The 20,903-nt window shown below is 39.6% G+C and overlaps 1 protein-coding gene across 4 annotated transcripts in view; it reads right to left on the minus strand.

Moving 5' to 3' along the window:
- The window catches only part of CPQ (carboxypeptidase Q), a 154,203-nt gene that overhangs the window by 93,108 nt on the left and 40,192 nt on the right, over window positions 1-20,903 (minus strand). For all 4 annotated transcript variants that reach the window (XR_004306273.2, XM_085539400.1, XM_085539399.1 and 1 more), the window contains exon 4: window positions 4,787-4,994. Coding sequence is in view for 3 of the 4 variants with exons in the window: in XM_085539400.1 (XP_085395526.1) it covers window positions 4,787-4,994 (208 nt within the window). In the remaining variant the exon portion in view is untranslated. The remainder of the gene's footprint in view (window positions 1-4,786; window positions 4,995-20,903) is intronic.

The following is a 20,903-nucleotide window of genomic DNA, read 5'->3' on the forward strand; positions in this document are numbered from 1 at the left end:
ATAATGTGATGGCACCAGGCTCTTAAAACATCTCTGCTCAAAACTCCATTGTATGCATGGTTTAGTTTGAACATAGGGATATCTGGAAGCCACATCAAAGGGCTAATGGATAGACATTTTGTTAACATATGTAGAACTGATGCCAGGCCATAAAACAACATTGTACTGAGTATTACACATCTTCAGAGAAGCCCTTTTTTTTCCCCCAATGCTTTTTTTTTTGCAGGAGGAGGAGGGGGTCTACAAATTATTTCTTTCCTTATGTGCATGAATGCCTAGCAGACTCAGAAGCCTGGACATTTTTATGTTCCCTTGTTCCCTGGAGTTTTGCCCAGTATCACAAATTCCAAGAGAGGGATAATTTTTGAAATGGGGAAGGGAAGAAGAACGTAGAAGCAAATAAGCTGCCTTTTCCTTTGTAGAACAGATTCTGTTACATCAATCACAGACTGGTAAAGAACTTCACAATCTATTACCTTTGCATCTGTTTCTCAGGTCACTCCCAGGACAGCTACTTTCAAAGTGCCATCCAAACTTGGCTCAGAGCTACAGCACATTATTTAATGGTCTCTTATGCCCGCGGTGTTCAAAACAGTCACTTTTCGAATGGTACTTTTTGTAGATATGGCACTCCATAAAAACAGGAGGCAAAAAAGCAGTGTAGAGTGAATTCCTGGAACAGCTATTCAGGATTCTACAAAAGCCACTTATAAGCCTCTCTCTTTGTGCTCTACAGTATTTATGCTAGATCACAGAATAATGAGCGATCATTAAATGTATGCACTTTGTAAGGCACTTAGGAAACTGTTTTCCCATCACTTATTAAGTGTAAAGTAAGTAAAACAGCACTGTACACCAAGAAATATGCAGTACAGAAAGATACTGAAAGTCAGGATTACAGAAGAATTACATCTTTATCCGCTTTGATACCTTTGCAGTTAATCAAATACTTTGCAGTTCCGTGTTTGGCACATTAGGTACATTGAAACCAGATTAGCAAGAAACAGTCACTATACATAGTGTTTCCCCAGAGATGGGAATGGTTGCTTCTGCACTTTAAGACCAATCGTGCTACATCTGTATTACAATGAAAAGACAAACATGTTTTACTGCCAGCTCTGCCTGAATATCAAATGAAAACCACATTAGTTAAGTTGTGAATTTCTCAGTCAGTCAGTCTCCGGTGTCAGTTTACACATTCTATATAAAACAACTCACCAGTACACAACGCAGTACAAAAGGATGCTAACAGTATCATCCCAGGTTCAACAACATGCTTCAAAAACTCCTTCCCCAGAACAAAAGTCAGGAACTGACTGCAAATATCTCTACTCTGCAATAGCCTGGAACTCAGCAAGTTCTGATGCCATATTTTTTTCATTTCACAACTCTTTGGCTCAACTGCCAGGAGTCATATGGGCTGAAATATGTTAAGCCCCACAGCCCACAGGTTTTCCACTCTCCTGCTGTCCTAAGCACCGTGGGAATGTGATTCCAAGCTCAGGAAGGTTGCCAGGGCATCGAGTCATAGCATGTTTGGTCCCACTACTTCCAACCTACTTATATGTAGAAAAGCTTGATCTTGAATTCATTATCTTGTGGGCACAGACTCACCTCCTTTAAAGAGATCTGGGCTTCAGCAGGAACTAAGTGAGCACCTGAGGAGTGACTGTGATGATGCTGGATGTTTCTGGGTGTGTCTGCTCAGAACACGCAGTCATCTCCACTGTGATATCAGCAAGGATGCCGTATGGGAGAGCTGCACCTCCCTGGCTCAGAAGGAGTAACACAAGAGAAAACAGAACAGGGACACACTGGACTATACTGGCACTGCAATAAGGCGCATTTACCTTTACTGTTCGGATTTTCTCTACCCCACTAAAAAACTTAGTAATGCAAAGTTGCAACATAAGGTAGGTTTCAAAGAACACTTATCTTACTTGGAACAACTGATGTCAAAGCATTTGTTCACTGCTCCTGTCTGGCCAAATCAAAAGGACAGACCCAAACAGAAGAGATATCACAGGTTTAACTGTTCAAACAACTGTCATTGGGTGCACCCAAGTTTCAACACCTGTTTTTGAAGATTCATGCATGAGCTTCATGCTTCACAAAGCAGTAATTATACTTCTTGCATTGCTTTAAGTGATTCAGAAATGCAAACGTATTAAAGTTTTGCATGGGAGCCTAACTAGGCTGGGCTCAAAGGTTGGCAAGTTCAACAACTCTATCAAACATCATGACATCAAACACTCCTCGCAAAAAAGAAAACTAAGCACTTGTAGGAAAACATGCCAGAAGTGTTTCAACTACTTTTAATTTTACTTCTTTTTGTTTTTCCTCCTTCATTGCTACATGCCTGAATACACACACACACACACACAAAATCCACATGGAAAAAATGACTTAAAAAGGAAGCTCTGAACTGACATACTGCAAGAGTGGTCAGTGGTCAAAGAATAATAATAAACAGTGCTTGAAACAGATAGAATTTTTAAACAATTATGGTTTCAGTCTTGGTGCCTACTTTTAACAAACATGCTAAAATCTCAGAGGAGGAATGAAAGAATGACCTATAAACCAGGCAGTATATTAAATCCCAGTAAATACACCAACAAATACAGGCATTCCTAACATAGTTATTTCCAGAACTGTGTCACTGCTCACCAGACTTCATCTGTATTCCACCATGACCCTCACATTCAATTCTGTTCCAGCTTTTAACTTAGAATTATAACTGCAATATCTGTGATTGGTTATGTTTCACAGACTCCAGCCTAATTTGAACTGTATGGCTTTAGACCTTTGTCATAGCTATACCACCCACTGCTGGTTTCTTTCTCAGAGTTCAGACATCCAAATTTGCGTTTCTTTCATTTCAAACCTCAAATTGTAATTTTGGTCCCTGGGAAACAGCACCTTTCTCTTCCACTGGACTTGGAATGCATTTCCAAACACTTTGGCAAAAAAGGCATTGCAAGAATTTGGGTCTGCAATGTATTTTTTTGCCTGAATAGTTAGATTGTTTTTCTGGATAACAAAGTCAAATTAGCGTAGTGAAGCATCTATTAGGCTTCCAGGAACTGAGCACTAAAAAACCTAAACATTCACTTGTTTTATTTTTCTGTTTCTTGGTTACTTTTTCAAAGTTTGTACACTACCACTCCCATTAACATCAGCAGGGGGTTTGTAAATAAGTCTTTATCCAGCATTTCAAAAACCTGAGCTTTTTGGGGTAAGAAGAGATCACAATCCATTTCATTACTTAAAGACACAGAGCAGGATAGCAAAGAGCATTTGAAAGCATACTTGAGGGTTACATTTGGACATTTTATAATCCAGGTTGAAATGCCACAATATTGAAATCCACTGAACGTAACTCAGGAAAGGTAGCATATTAGCTGATTAGCACATTACAGCCTCTTTGGATGACATGTACTTACATTGTTTTATAAATCTGGGCACTGTCTTTAACTCAGTGCATATTTTATGAACCTAAACTCACAGCTGACGGTATGTAAAGCAATCAGCCACAACTGTCATCACTTAACTCCTTGCCCAGTGATCAAGCTTCTGAAATTGCATATTTGTGTTAATACTGAGGATTTTGAGACATTGAAAGCCAAAGCTATGGAACTTCTATCTTGGATCAGATGAAATTTTATAACTATGGCCAGATTATCCACTGAAGTCAGAAGACTACAATGTTTAGAAAGAAACCATGGCTCGGTAGATGTACTTGAGCAGCAACTCCTACTGCTGCTGCAAGTAAGGTTGCATCAACATTTTCATGACAAAAAATACTGGCAGAAAATTCAATCTGTGTTGTAAGCTGACACAGAAGACCTCATAGTAGGCATACGTCCTCCAGCTCTACAAATGTAGTTCGTATGATTTTTGGCTAAGAACTTGGAAGAAAAAAGAAACAAGAATGTCTTGAAACTGAAATCAGCAATTTCGGATCAACCCGTGTTCAAACAATGATTGCAGATCCTTCTTAGTGTAGATGGTTCATTCCTCCTGTCTAACACACACACAATTTCAGCTAAATGTAGAAAGTAAAATAAAATAAAAGTGAAAAAAAGATGATCTGACATCCTATATTCATTTTCAAAGTTAAGGAAATCTCAAGAAAACAATTTTATTTCCAGTCAGCAGGACATGCTTTATTGGGTGGATGATGAAACTGCTTGTAGATTACTAATAGAAAAATAAGCAAATTCCAAGCACAAATCCTTCTGATAACCATAACTTTAACTTACTATTTAAAATAATAATTGTACTATTGCAGCGCTAGGATTTCACCTTGGCTTGCATAGATGATATGATATCTGTGCAGATGGCACTACTTAATGCAAGCCTTAAGCCATGGAAACAAAGATGTTAAATTGTGCACAATATTGTTGAATTCCCTGTTCTTACAATACAGCAATGCTTATAGTCTTGTAAAATAGCACATCAAGTACATTCAAAGCCAGGCTGGATGTGGTTGTGGGCAGCCCTGTCTGGTGGTTGGCAACTCTGCCCATAGCAGGGGGGCTGATACTGGATGATCACTGTGGTCCCTTTCAACCCAGGCCATTCTGTGATTCTATGATTATAAATAAGCCAAGTGGTTTCAATCCTGCTACCTGGCAAACAACAAAATGCCAACAAGTCCAAAATGAGGACAAACGAGTGATCAAGAGATACTCATTTGAAGGATATCTTATGAATGGATGTTCTTTGGGATTTTCTTCACATTTTTAAGAGCAAAATGAGTTTATTTTTGTATATTCTCACTCACCTGCTCTGGGTATTTGCTTCCGATTATTTCTGCCACTGTGTTAAAAGAAGTAGAGTCTGGATAGGTCCTGGCCCCCATCTTCAGGTACACAACAATCTTAGTGCCTCGGAAAGACATCCGTGACATCATTTCAGCATCTTCCACAGAGATGCAAGCAGTGGGAATCTGGGGTATGCCAGACTGATAGTCCTGCCAGCCAGTATGTGGGCTACAGGAAAGAAAAATAAAAGAGTGTTAACAACTTAGCATGTAAGCTATTATCACTGTTATAGAATTATTAGAAAGAACACTTCCACTGCCATCCCCAGCACACTGTGAAAAGGAATATATCAGTTATGTTGGAGTAAATCTTTTCTAGAAAATACCTCAAGCGGTTTTATACTTATCAGTATATCTGACTGTCATCATTCCTGTGAAGTTATTCTGTGTCAGCACAATTGAGGTGCTTTGACATTACAGTAGTAAATCCTCCGATACCACATTTTGCTGCTTCATCAGGAAGAAAAACAATGAAAAGTCAGTAAGTGCATTTTTTTTCCTGTGGCAAATAACCAAAATAATATTCGCTGCTTCACCTATTTCAACATCAGAGTGGCTGTCAAAATGACACCTACTTTGAAGAGCACTAATAGGAGAGACTTCAGAAAGACAATGAAACCATAAAGTACACATTTACTTATTCTCGGTGCACTTGAGACTTCAGCCACCACCTGCTGATGAAATAAAATTCTTCTTAGAAGCAGTACATTTTAGACAAAACACAAAAAAATGAAGAAAAATATACACCACTAATTGCTTCAGTTCGTTTAATGAAACGTGGAGATGAAATTAAAAAGAAATCATACAAAAATAATAAAAAAGCATTAATCTTACAGTTATACATTTTCTTTCACTAAGATAGCAGTAGGTAGCCATAGTTCTTCCAGTATAACACTCTGTTTTCTCCCAGAAAGCTACAGATGTTTCACTACTATGTACAACACATACTCCCCTTCCAGAAGCTCCTTCTGTGCTACCTGAGGTGACTCCACATCTGGCATCACAGACTGCTAAAAGTTAATGGACATTCTCTGGTGCTGTGGTTGGGATCTTTGGATCAGATGTGCAGAAAAACTACATGCAGAATAAAAGAGAAACTGGGAAATAGATGTATGCCCAAGTCTGAAAATACTCCTGATATTTAAACAGTCCTTTCCTTCGTTTCCCATTCATTAAGTGGGAGCAACATTGCTCCTTGCTTCAGAGACTTTGATGAGGACAGACTCAATGAACACCTCAGAACCGTTCTGATTTCACAGTAACAATAGGAAACTGACCGTTATTCAACTACATGCCCTACATCCCAAAGTAAGCTTAGAACTGCACACTGAAATATTAGGGCAAAACTCTGCATGAGATGCTCTTTAGTACTGGCCATCTTCTGCACTGAGGTTTAATGCAGAAATAATATTGGTACATCTCCCACCAGTTTTTTCTCCCTTCATTTCAGGTTTACTTCATAATTCTTATGTTTCAGACACTGCCCAGGAGAGGCATCTCCAATATACATAAAATTCTCAGTTGTGTAAAAGTTTCCTCAATACTCATGAATATAGTACTTATCTCAGTTACTAAATAATAACTTTAACAGTGAAATACCTGTGAAGGAAGTTTCCAAAAGAAATCTCTAAAAAGAAAACTAAGCCTTTATTTTTTTAACCTACATGTTACCCTATAAAGAAGGGCTGAAACTGAAGCTTTGAGGACAGATTACAGACATTCCTCACACAAGTAACACATGTAATAGCTAGCTATTACATTATCCACATAGGTATTAATCACAGAATGACTGAGGTTAGCATGTACCTCTGAAACCATCCAGTCTGCGTTCTCTCCATCAGAGACATCCATAGATGCTTGCCCAGGGCTACATCCTAGACATGAAATCTTCACTCATATGCCTACTTATAGCATTGAACACATATTTATACATATTTAAACAATAAATCTGTGTTTTTTTAAGTCTTCTAACATGGAAAAATACATTTCAGATATTCCTGAAGATGTGTGGAGAGATCCACTTTCTAGGGATACAGATTAGATAAAATAGGAGAGACTATACAGTTCCAGTTCTTTAAGAGTAAATCCCTCTCATCTCAGCAGCAAGATGTACCATAGTCCATAACACAACTAGCAGACTAGATACATTAAAGCATTTAATTGAAAATAAATACTAAAAGTCATTTACAGAGCTTCCACAGGAGCTGCTTCAGAGCATCGTTGGATCCATTCATTAGGTGGCAATAGTTGAAACAACAGAGCTTCCCCAAACTCCAGAGAAATCCCAGGCAGGCAGAATCCTTGTGCCGTAGAGCCCTTGCCAAGCCCTACTCACATAGTTTTACACCTTCAGATCTTACAGATCTTTTCTTTCCCTTTTCCCCATAACAGTCCCTCAACCCCAATTTTTAAACTACTCCAAGAATTTGCTGCACATGTTCAGTGTGCAGTGTTTGGAGATATAGTCAGAATGCTAACCAGGAGACCTTCCAAAAAACATAAAACAAACAGTAGACTGAAAGAAACCCAAACTACCAACAGTACGATCATTTCACATATTAATGGTCCAAAAAACCTTACATTTCAACAGCTGTGCAGAAACAAACAGTTAAATGAGCCCATTCACCTGCATCTTCTGGTGAGATTATGGCTTAGTACTAACATGCTGTGCAACTGCTGAGCAGCAATAATTCAGGTTTTATCACCACTTGTATTGATTCCATTCCTCTTATTACTTCCCAGATGTTCAACAAAAGAAATCCCTAAAATCATATTTGTTTCTCCTGTGTAGGTAGCAATCACATTTCTTTTGGATGCTCAGTCCCAGCACTCCACTGTAACTGTGAATAAGGCTCCTGACAATGTAGTGAGATGCATGCATGCTAACACACTTGAAATGAATGACCATTTACAGGTACTGTGCTTAACTAGCCAGAACCAAAATAAAACCCAGAAGACACCTGGAAAACTTGTCTTTTTTATGCTAGAGTTATTTCTTTACCAAGATTACTACACTAAAAGTACCCAATCATGACATTTTGCCATGGGCAGATAGTCAGCCACTGTTCAGCTGATATCAGGATTCCAAGGAAATGATGACTGCCCAAGTGACTGGCAAGCAGAAAAGAACTCCAAGAGTTACCACTGTGAGGCTCAGTGCAGCACCAACATATTGTGTATTCCTAGAGCTACAAGGCCAACTCACAGACTAATACTAGGAAATACCCATGGCAGACACTGAGAATATTGAGTTATACCTGATTAAAGTTTACGTGTATGCAATACATATGTGTTCAGTGTATCTACATAAGAAATTGTGTAATAAAGTGTCAAAGAGGATACTTAAATGCTAAGCACTGTAAATTAAGTCCCTTTTATGCAGAGAAAATAGAAAACTTGCACCTTCCACTCTTTGCTCCTCAAAAACAAAAGGAAGTATCACAGAGACTCAGCTCAAAAGCCAAGCTGGCTGGTCTTTGCAATACTTGTTCTTCTCACAATCATAAAATGGTTTGGGTTGGAAAGGACCTTTAAGATCATGTAGCTCCAGCCCCCTGCTGTAGGCAGGGACACTTCCCTCTACTCCAGGCTGCTCACAGCCTCATCCAGCCTGTCCTCGTAGGGGAGGTGCTCCAGGCCTCTGTTCACCTTTGCAATCCTCCTCTTGACCTGCTCCAGCAGCTCCATGTTCCTCCTGTGTTGGAGGCCCCAGAACTGGATGCAGTTTTCCAAGTGAGGTCTCATGAGAGCAGAGTAGAAGGGCACAGTCACCTCCCTTGACTTGCTGGTCAGGCTTCTTCTTGGAGGCCAGGAACCTTCAGTGCTTCTTCCTCATGCCTGGGGGTAACGTCAGCTTCTGGAGCTTCAGAACAATACAGTCTTGAAAATGATGTCATCCATCAAAATCTTAAGGGTAATAACACCATGTCACATTTGACACACCCATATTCCAATACCCCAGTCTGGTGTTCAGTAATTGAGAGGGGGTAGAGTCTTTATATCTTTTATTTTCTAACAAAAGTGCCTGTTCTTTAGATTTTAGTTCTATAGGACTACCTTACATCCATATTTAAACAATTTTTTTACAGCTGCTTAAGAACATTTCTTTACAAATCTATTAATGTTAATAAAAACTCATCATTGTTTAGTCTTGTCATTCCTATTCAATTTTTGACAAGATTCAGATAAATAAGGCTTTTGGGTTTTGCTTCTAATAAACACATAGATTTCATATCTTGGAATGTGAATTTAATGGAATTTAAGGAGTAGCACAGTATGAAAAACAGCAGTAGAGGCTCCAACAAATAAAATATTCTCTCTTAAAAGTGCGTGTCAAATAACAAGTATGAAAAAAAAATGTAGCTTGCATCTTACAGAGAAGTGCAAAGGAAGGGTAAAAACAGTCAAGAGGCTGTTAGTTAATTAGTCTGTCTTCAAAGTAAAGCAATCAAATGCGGAGTCACTAAAGACTGTTGATGAAGGGATGGGTAGCTGGTGTCAGATCAGTTCTAACTATTTTTACTGTGTTAGCTGACCTTACATGATTCATTACTTCATTCTTAGACTACCAACCCTTATCTCCATGGTAAGCTAAAGTGCCGAAGGACAAATAAGAAACAGTGCTCCAAGCTAAACTGGATGCTCTAATAGAAAAAGCATCTCAGGTTGAAGCCTCAGGCAAATTTAACAGTATCCTAAAGGTACAAGTGAGCATGGTATTACAAGAACTGTAACATGATTCTAAAGGAAAAAAAAAAAAAAAAAAAAAAAAAAGGAAAAAAGAGAATTTCTTAGTATCTCCTTCAGCCATCACGTGTATACACACACTCCAGTGCGCAATTCTTCACCCTAAACCTGGGTTGGGAAATACAAAATCTAGGTTGCCCAAGTAACCTCAGTTTATCCCCTTACATTAATGCATTGTGAAACTCCAGCTACACACATGATAACATATTTTCTTCAGGATCCAGGCCAAATTCATTACACTAACCATGACTTACACCCTAAAATACTTTCTTGACTTGAGCTACAACTGTATTAATCTCTAGCTTAACCAAAGTGTGATCAAAGCCTTAACTCAGTAATAAAATCAAAGAATCATAGACTGGCTTGGGTTGAAAGGGACCTTAAAGATCACCTGGTTCCAATTGCCCTGCCACCCACCAGATCAGACAGCATGCAACCTGTCCTTGAGCACCTCTAGGGATGGGGCATCCAGATCCTCTCTGGGTAGACTGTACCAGCACCTCAGCATCCTCTGAGTAAAAAATTTCCTCCCAGTATCTAACCTAGATTTCCTCTCTTTTTATTTCCTCTCTTTTAGTTTAAAACCATTTCCCCTCATCCAATCACTATCAGACCATGTAAAAAGTCTGTCTCCCACCTGTAAAAGTGCTATGAGGTCTCCTCAGAGCCTGCTCTTCTCCTAGGCTGAGTAAACCCAGCTCTCTCAACCCTTCTTCATAGGAGAGGTGCTCCAGCCCTCTTATCATTCTTGAGGCCTCCTCTGGACCAGCTCCAACAGCTCCACATCTTTCCTGTGCTGGGGTCCCAACAGCAGTAGTATATATTACACCAGTTGAGGCCTGACCAGGGCAGAGTAGAATCTCTTTAGATTCATGTGGACCCACTTTTAAAACTTGTCCAGGTACCTCTGGATGGTGTACGCTCCTTCTGTAGCATCAACTGCACCACTCAGCTTAGTGTAATCTCCAGACTTGCTCAGGGTATACTCAATCTCATTGTTTGTGCTGATAAAGATGTTGAGAAACAATATGGTTGAAGAGTAACTAGATCGCATTCTTCTCATACTCCTGCTCCCCCCTCACAAACAAAGCTTTACATTTTAAAGGTGTGGTGTTACAGAAGATGCTACAGTGATTCTGTAGCAAAAAAGAAAAAAGGGAAATCTTTACATCTCAGTCTCCTGGTTTGCCTATGGAGAACAGCTAATTATGGCTGCCTCACCACAGTATCCTTCTCATCAGTAGCAGCACAATAAAGGCTAAACTCCACTTGAGCACATTTCCTTTTCCAGCACCACAGGAGACCCGCACAGCAGCATAGTCCTTACAAATCAAAACTTGTTCTTGGGAACGCTTATACACTGTGAACATCAGTTCAACATTCCCATTGTTATCTGGATAGAGAGGCCAAGATGTCCTAATCCATATCAGAATAAGTCAAAATGTGAAAAGTGCTGATAATCTTCTCAGGAGAATTATGTCTTTAAAAAGAAAACTGAGACTACTACCCATTTACAGTCACTTGGCAAAATATAAAGGAAATAAATTCAGCCTAATTTTTTGTTTGTCATCATTTGTCCCAAGATTCTCTTGCTTTATTTGCTTTTTATTTTGGCTTTTGTAGGATTTCATTTCTTGATTTACAGCAAGTTGAAATAATTGCAAGGCTGTTAAACTGAAAACAAAACATGAATACACAGAAAATTCTAAGGAACTATGAAGCAAAAGTATAACCTTGTACAATTATAGAAGATAATATAGCTGCCTGCTGTCAGGCAAACTAGTTACGCAGTCTCTTCCAGATTACTTGTACCGACCTTTAATTGGTGTAGCATCTGCTGCAAGTCTAACAGAGTGTACAAGAGACTCCAGAGACGTTTGGTCTTACCAAAGAAAACTCCTTTTGAAAAATGCTACAGCATCACTCTGTAACCATATGGACTCCATTTCAATCAGCATTTGGAAAACTTCATCTAATCAGTGCTAGGCATTCATTAAAATTAGGCTTTACCAAATAAGCATAATAGCTTTGACATAATTAGATATCTGCTAAGCTACAGAACACAACTAATGTGTATGTTTGTACTCCACTGTAACATTCAGTATCACGCGCGCTAAGGGAATTCCATGACAACCACAGGAGTTTTTTTAAAAAATAGCATGGATTGTATATGCCTTGTTAAGCAAGAAGCAGAAAGCAATTGTTGATGATAAAATGATTAAATGGAGCAAATCCAGTGAGTTCCATCCCAGGACTGTATGGCTGGTGGGAACGAGGAACAGCCTGCACCAGCCTTCCCAGACTTCAGTATGGAAACTTGTTATCAGCTGCTCTACTGCTGTAGGACACTTTCTGCATCCTGCAGGCATTAGGCAGATTCTCCAGCAGCTGGCAATACCTTGAGGGAACCATTTAAGCCACACACCTGTTTGGCCTTCTTGTGTTCAACAAGAACAACCAACCCCCTTCCTGCTGTGTTAATATCCCTGCCTTGTGGGACCACAGCTGCTTGCTCCACATTACCATAGGCATGCTAGTAGAGGGCTCCTGGAGGGAACACCAGTGACAATCCTAATTGCCAGCAGCTGCAAGACTTCTGGCTTCAGGGATTTTTTTTTAATATTTTTTTCTTTGTTGAACTCCTGGCTTCTCAGCCTTGAGCAGAATTCGTATTTATATCTTTGGTGACCTCACAATCACCAGAATCTAGTGAGTACACAGGACAGATGTTGTATTTTATACCTACAGGAAGGATGTAAATAAATCCAAACACAAAAGGAAACATATTTTCTTTATTTGGAAAGCAGAGAACGTAAGAGGAGTCACAGGGCCAGCAATACATAAGCAAACTGTAGCCGGCCAGCTGTCCAGAATACTTTTCTGGCGCTCATACCTTCTCCACTTAACGACATTCATTATTATCAGTAACAAATACTCGTGTTAAAATGCTCATCCACAAACAGGTGTGAAGTGGCATTACAGCTTTCAGGAAAGGACCAATTACCACATCAGTGTGTCTAAGTCTCTGCTTCACTGCAGACAGAAACAGAGCAGGTGATGGTGTCTTGTTCTCAAGCATATATACACAAAGTGACAATGGAGCTTTACCTCCCTCCAGAGTGGAATCCAAGGGCATGGGAAGGGCAGGCTCCTCACCCTTCAGAGAGGTGATGGTGGTAAAGGCTAGCACACAGGAAACAGCTTTCAGTGAGCTGAGCAAAAAGGGTAGGAAAGGAGGATACCAATCTTGGTCTCACTCACCATGAAAATTCTTCCTTTCTATCAGGTAATTGAAGAGGAAAACAGCGAGGAGCCAAGGGAGTTTCAAACCCAAAAAAGAGGGGGTGGATGGAGCTTTTCTTCTGTCCTCCTCTACACCCCACACCCTTCAGAGCAGTACACTCTCCGGGCACTGGCCTCCACAAGAAGTCTGAAACTCAAGCCTGTCTTAAAAGGAAATATATTTAGGACTAGGCTCTCTCCGCTGCTGGTGCTAAAACACAAGGCCTCATGGAGATGTACTTTTGGAGTTTATAAAGTAAGGCTTAAAGGTCAGCAGGGATGCAAGGGAAGTCCAGAAAAACCCACCAGATATGAATGTGAATGACAGAGGGAGAACACGGCCCTGAAAACAGCAGGAGAAAGAAGAGCATCTGAGCATCAAAGGCTACCATTTAGATGGGCAAAAGCAGAGAACTTTTAACAGTGAAAAACTAGACAGGATAACTTGAATACCATCATCATAGATAACTTGGAATTAAGTGCCAGGAGTGAAGCAGAGGAAATAGAAAAATCTAGTGATCTTTTTTGCTGTTGATGGGTTTTCACAGAAAATCAGTAGAGTTTCCATGATCATTAATTACAAAAAATAAAAAATAAGAAAGAAAGAAAAAAAAGGGGGGGAAAAGCAAGCTTTAAGAACTGACTAATTGAAGGGGGGTAAAAGATATGAGAAGAAAGAGCAAAGGACCTGACTGGATGTAGCCTCAAGCAGTGAGCAAACCAAAAGAAACCAAAAGCTGCCATAAGACACTCATTAAGCCTCTTTATTTTCTGAATAAAACTGAATCTCTGATACATCTTCACTACACAAATGCTTTCCCTACTCCAACAGATTTCATTTCTATAGAGTGCCAAACACCTATTCAATGTTCTAATTAACAAGGAATAAAATTCAATACATTCTGTGTTCGAGTGAAAAAACAACAACAAAAAAACAGCTGAGGGCAAAAAAATAAAAATTATTTTAGTAAAAAAAAAGAAACACGGAGAGGATATCACCTATTTTTCCCCTACAGTAAGAGATTTCAGTAGCTCCACAAGAAAGCAGCTATTTTAGCATCACCTGATCTTTATATTTGCCCATGCGGTACACACATTATATAACGATATTCATGAAATGGGAAATGAAATGCATAGTTTTGAGCGTGTGGGTTACGTTATCTAGTAGTGTACACTAACCTGACAAAATTCATTCTCCGCTGAAACAGTATGTTTTTATTTTCAAAACACTGACAAGTCTGCCTGTCATCTCAGTCAGATACAGCCTGAATTTTTCGGTCTCAAATTTGCCATCCACAGAAAGGTACCTTTTAGCAACAGAACATATTTTTAAAGCTTACTGCAATGTTACAGTCTCCTCAAAATTAGGACTAAATATTGAACAGCATGGCAAAAAATCATGCCAAGCACGAGCACTCTTTCCCTGGTTGTGTTTGTTGCCTGTGTCACATTCTCCCATGAGCTTCGTAATCTAAATCAGATGAAACTGAAAATCTCCCAGCAGGTCTGTATTTCCTCTGAACAGCTCCTCTCCCTGCAATTAGTGCTATGACTGGTAAATGAAGTGTGTGGAGATGAACAAAATCTCTCCAGTGCAAACCACGCTGAGGAGAACAACTGACTGACTTCTGTGCTGCTGATGTCTTTGTAAGTGGCAGCCACAAGGAAATGAATGTAGGGGATTCTCAATAAGATGGTTCAATCTTAAGAACTCAAGTCATTTTCCTTCCTCAAACGGAAAAAAGAAATGGCTGTCAAATGGCAATAATTCCTCTCTTTCTGTTTTGTTTTTGACACCAAGTTTATCATGCTCTGCAATATATTCTACTTATTCACACTATTTTGCTTATTGTTTGAAGATATCTTCTCTTTCCATTTAATTGTGGAGATGCTTTCATCATCTGCTGAAAGGGAGAGGAAAGATTACTCTCCATCCTGCTTTTACTTTTTATGGCTTGCTTTAGAATCCAATTAGAAGTGTCTACCAGAGTCTCTGTTGGAAGAAAGACTGCCTGAAACGATGCAATTTTCTTTCCTATTTATTAGTTTATCCGTGTTGCTGAGGAAAATGTTTTTTTGATAAAAGGTATCAGGCTGGAAGCTTTGGTAGGAAGGTACAACAATAACCATGAATTTCACAGTCCCTAAGTAAACTTAAATTCACACACGCTTTTGGACCTTAATGAAGAGACAGAAGTACACACAGCAAAAGAGTGGTAGAGAAAGTGAATTGGATTTAGGAACATTACAACAGTACAACAGTGTTCTTCAGTTATCTGTCAACTTTTCCCACTTGCCTGGATTCTGCCACCTTTTCCATCAAAGGACTAAGATCATAGAATCATAGAATCATAGAATGACCTGGGTTGGAAGGGACCTCAAGGATCATGAAGTTCCCAACCCTCCTGCCTACCAGGGCCACCAAACATACACATTTACTAGATCAGGTTGCCCAGGGCCCCGTCCAACCTGGCCTTGAACACCTCCAGGAACAGGGCATCCACAACCTCCCTGGGCAGCCTGTTCCAGGACCTCACTACTCTCCTAGTAAAGAACTTCACCCTAACTGTTCTATATGGGAAAGGGTTAAAGAATCCATCGCTGAGTGTTGCTGAGAAGTACCATACAAAGTATTATATGCTTGAAGCCTAATTTTAGGTACTGAAAAACATTTATGTTTCTAAAATCACAAATTGCAGCTGCACTTATTATTCTAAGTAGCTCTGCTAAGTTTCCTCATGGGTATGCCTATTCACATCACATTTTTGGCAACACTGAAATATCAGAATTCTCTCTGGTACTGCAGCATGCAACTTCTGTTTTCCTTAATTTTCAACATTATAAACTAAGTAAAGAAATTTTTAAAAAAGAAGAAAAAAAAAAAAAAAAGAAGAAGACAAATAGTTTTGTGGAGTTACATACAGTCTCCGATGATCTCTCAGCTGAACTCAGCAGACCAGGATATTAGATTCCAAGTGCTGGCAGCATCTGCACAGTGCTTATTCCCTGCTCAAGCACAAACTTAGCACCCTCTCACGAGATATGAAGTGTATACTCAAGCTGTCTGGTCCCTTCAAATTATTTCTGGCTCTCCCATGCTTCCCCAGGATCAACTGCAGCCTTCTCAAAGCCTGAAATTGCAAGCTCTGAAAGTTGTTGTTTTCTTATTTGGAGACTGTAGGAAGAGAGTGACACAGACCCTCCTCAAAGAAATACCATGGTCTACACCCTGAAAAAGAACAAGCAATACATAGGCTATAGAACAACTTTTAAAGCCTTCCTTACATCCCTCCTGTGAGCATTCTTCTTCCAAACCTCAGACCTCTGCCACAATCACATTTCAATGCCAAGACCTAATTTCTACCCTAAATGTTCTCCTTGATGATAATGATCTGTTACCAAGGAAAGCCTTGCACTTCAACAAAATTTCAGCTCCTTCATGCTGTTTCCAGAAGCTTCAGGAATCTCCTGGTGAGTTGCTACTGAATTAAACTCAAAATCCAAATCCTCTCAGCTACAATCAACCAATAATTCTTAAATATTTACATTCAAAAATGTGATATTTCAATATAATGCAATGTATTCTCTGTCATTCAACTCCTGCCAGATCCTTCCAGCAGATCTCTGCTATGGCAACCTGTATTCTCCATCCAGCAGATGTTAACAATCACACACATCTTATTGAAAAACAAAAAGCAATGGTTATATAGTAGATTATTCATCAGACATAGCCACCCAATACAACTACTACTGGTTTTGGTACAGGCAAATTACATCATAATCTATTATTGTTAACCTGATTACAGTTTAGAAGAATCAACTTCTAATGATGTCTCTTTCTAGCAGACGGCACAAATGACACTACATTGGTGTTCCAAAAATACTACTTCTGTTTTTAAACATGAAGAGAAATAGCAGTGAGCTGCTCAGGATCCCAGAGGAACACAAAAGCAGAGTGATGAATGGAACCTCACAATCTATGTTTGTAATCAATTCCTGTGATTACTGTCTCTCATCATCAGTATCATTTGTTGCCCTGTGCACAAATGTCTAGAATCAGTCTGGATTTGCCAGAGCTAAATGGTACAATGGTTTCAATTCCTTTTCTTGAGGTATATTTTGACTTCGTAGTCATTAGTGCACTAATGTAATGAAGTCTATATAAAAATAGTAAATCATAGTAGATTAAAAAAAACAAAAACCAGGTACTCTACACTTCACAGAGTATTTGCAATATCCACATTAGGCAGCCAACGCAGAACTACTGCTGAGATTGAGTAGAAAAACAAGGTATTGGTGAAACAGTTTAGTAGAAGTCACAGACCCCATTCATCTACCCAGGCAATGACATGTGGGTATGATCTGTAATGCCAAGGCAAAGGTCAGTTTAAAAAGGAAAGTTGAAAGACAGCAAAGTTACAGCTTTGCACCATCCTCCTAAGCATAGAAACAGCATGAGAGAGAAAGTATAAGGTGTCTGAAGGAGAAGGCAAGAGGCAAGTAATCAAAGCTGGCATCACTGGCAGAGCAGAGACAGGAGTTGGCACTCCTCATTTATTAAACCAGATGGGGAAGGATCTTGACCACTTATCCTTACCCTGCAGGAAGATTAAAGAATTAGTATTTGATGCAACAAGATGGACACAAGGAGAGAGGCTCAGGTGACTGATTGGATTTGAAGGGAAAACCAAAGATAGAGAAAAGGATTAGAGTAATTGTAATTGCTACACTTAGGAGGCAAAAAACATTACTTCTACAGGCAAGAGCCCAGTGGTACTGTTGGCTATCAACATCAGGATCTATTTAGAAAATAATTCTAAACAATAACCATGGAAGTATTGACTGTGACTTCCTAAGAACACTAGTCAAAATTTATGTGCCAAAAATCTCTAGTGCCATTATACAAACAAGTCTAACTAATCCTACCTGATCCTTCCAATACTTGAAGAGAGCATATAAACAGGAGGGGGAATGGCTGTTTATGAGAGTGGACAGTGATAGAACAAGGTGGAATGGTTTTAAACTGAGAAGGGAGGTTTAGGTTAGAGATTAGGAGGAAGTTTTTCACACAGAGGGTGGTGGTGCACTGGAACAGGTTGCCCATGGAGGTTGTGGATGCCCCATCCCTGCAGGCATTCAAGGCCAGGCTGGATGTGGCTCTGGGCAGTTGGGTCTGGTTCAGTCAGCCCTGCACATAGCAGGGGGGTTGAAACTATTTGATCTTCGAGGTCCTTTTCATGCCAGGTCATTCTATGATGCTATGATGTTACTTAAATGCCTGAGCACACATCATCCTAGAGTTAACACAGCCAAGTGAGAGCATCCTATGTGAAGACAGCATTTAATGAAATAACATAGAAATATCCTACTACATTGAAGAGCCACAAGCACAGGTGTAGGGAGCAGAAGAACTAGCAAAACCAGAGGCCTCTGACTGCTGGAAAATAATACAACCATTCTTGTAAAAAGAAATCATAATATGTTGGAGCAAACAATATATTTGCCCATATTTATGAAAACAAGGCAATACGAAATGAGGAATTAGTGCTTCCAAATCCTTTAGATGCCTGGTGCACATATTGGAATAATACATTTTGTTGTACACATCAAATAGGTTTTAAAGCACATAAAACCAGTCATCCCCCTCACAAACTTGTGCTCACTTTTTGGAAATCAGCAACAAACCTTGACAAAAATACTTCAGATGTCCTATAGCACATCCAGCACATTCCATAAATAAAACATTAACGCTCACGTAATAAAACTGTTCAGAAACTTGTAGGTAATTTTTTAAGCAGTATCCACATGTCAAGAACAATACCAAAAAGATCTTGAAAAAGAATGAGCAGTATAGGAAATGGAAACAGTATTGAGTGGAAAGTACAGGCTGGAAAACCGAGACATGAAAAAAATGAAACTGGATACGTGGGTAAATCTATACTGTAGATCACAATGCAAACTGTTTCAGATCTAAACTGTTGCAGTATATCTTGAAATTACTAGAGTAATCCCAGTATACATCAAGGAGAACAGTCCCTATTCTCAATATCCTTTTTTGTCTGTATGTTTTTTAATGGTGAGTATTAGAATCTTAGAATTACAGAATATCTCAGGTTGGAAGGGACCCCTGAGGATCATTTAGTCCAGCTCCTGGTTCCCCAAACACAAACCACGTATGATTTTGATACACTCTGGTACTGCTGAATCTCTTCCAGTTGTCCAGAGTCATGTGCTCACAAGCTCTGGAGGTAACCTCTCCAGATAAAGTCCTCAGTGCTACACTTGTGTGGGAAAAACATGGAGAATTACGGTAAAATGAAATGACATTCTACATGTTTCTCACATCTTATCAGCAGCTGAGGAATAGACACACCTCTTGTAAAAATAATTTGCTGGCACTGTATTACTCAGATCTCTTTCAGAAACCTTTACATGCAGTTTTCCTGTCAGGTTTTCCCTTTATCCTCTGTATTCATGGACTCTACATACTGGTAAGACGCTTGTCGGTTTAATCAAGAAAATAGAATAACACAAGAGCACTAAAACAGGACCTGCAACTGATGGAGTAAGACATTATGATAATGCTAGGTGGTTCTGAACTCATTAGCAGTGTTTTCATAGGCACAGATATTCACAGACTCAGAAGAGCCCAACAGTACTGAAGAGTGCCAGAACTGATTAGGGTTAAATTAACAGGAAATCACAGAAAAGTGCTAAAATTCCCAGTGCTCAACCCTCAGCAAGCGCAGCTGTAACTCCTTACAGTTCAGTGCAAGAAACTCAAGACGTGGCAGTTTTAGAAGGTCAACATCTTTGTGTATGTGAACCAGCAATAAAGGCAAAGGCAGAATGAAACTGTTCTTTTGTATCTTATTGACTGTAGAATATTAGAAAAGAGCTCCATTTCTCCTTAAGACATGCAAGTTATCTGGCTGTCAGCTAAGGTTTGCCCAAAAACAAGCAGAAAGTCTACACTGCAGGATGCAGTCTGGCATTTTGGCCTTCAGGGAACACAAGAAGCAAAGTAAAAATTAATGAATTGTCAGTCAACAACATATTGAAATATCTTGTAGGGAAAGCCCCTAAGTGCAGGGCAAGAAAATAAATCCCACAGCACTCTGCCAATTCATACCTCTTAGGGGAGCAAGACAACACAGCGCTATAAACATCACTAGAATCTTGCACAAGCTCACCAGAGACTTACAAAACATGGTATGTTCCTATTTCCTCTTACTACACTGCAAATGAGAGTTTTATCTTTGTTTTCTGGTCACTGAGGAGAACAGAAGAAAATACTGCTGCATCCTGTTACCATAGGATATTGCCCCAGGACAATCTCTCTCTGAAAGGTTTCCTATGAACAGATTTTGTGGATGTACTATTTATAAGTGATAAGTGTTCATAGCACTCCTCCCTGCTTCTTCTTTCACAACACAGAATTACTGTTACACCTCCATAGCTACCACTCAGCTTCCCGCTGCCTTCATGTCTGTGCACTCCTCAAACCTACACAACATGGCCAAAAAGTACTGTCTACCCACAAGAAGACCTTTTATATAAGTCCTGCAGCATCAAAACAGATCACACAGAACATCAGGCAGAGGACAACCAGGCTGACTGGTTTTCCAGATCCCTCCGAGGTCAATTCTAAAACTACCTTGACCAAGAGTGCATTCTCCCTCCTACTGAAAGAAAATAACTCTTTTAGTTTGAAACCACTTCCCCCATAGTAGGGTCTGCTGTAATGGGACAAGGAGGAAAGGTCTCAAACTAAAAGAGGGATTATTTAAACTGAATATAAGGAAAAAGGTTTTCACAATAAAGACAGTGAAGCACTAGAATAGGTTGCCAAGAGAGATGGTGGCTGCCTCATCCTTGGAGACACTCACTGTCAGGCTGGAAGGCCCCAGCGGTAGATGTTCCTGTCCATCGTAGGGGCTTGGACCAGATGACATTTAAGAGACCCTTCCAACTCAAAAGATTCTGGGACTCTATGATCCACAGCCACCACTTTACCCTGTAAGCACAAAACTCATCTGCTAGAGAGGAA

The sequence above is a fragment of the Coturnix japonica genome, chromosome 2, assembly GCF_054131305.1.
Source record: "Coturnix japonica strain WE chromosome 2, WE-NBRP24, whole genome shotgun sequence".
NCBI classification, from domain to species: domain Eukaryota; kingdom Metazoa; phylum Chordata; class Aves; order Galliformes; family Phasianidae; genus Coturnix; species Coturnix japonica.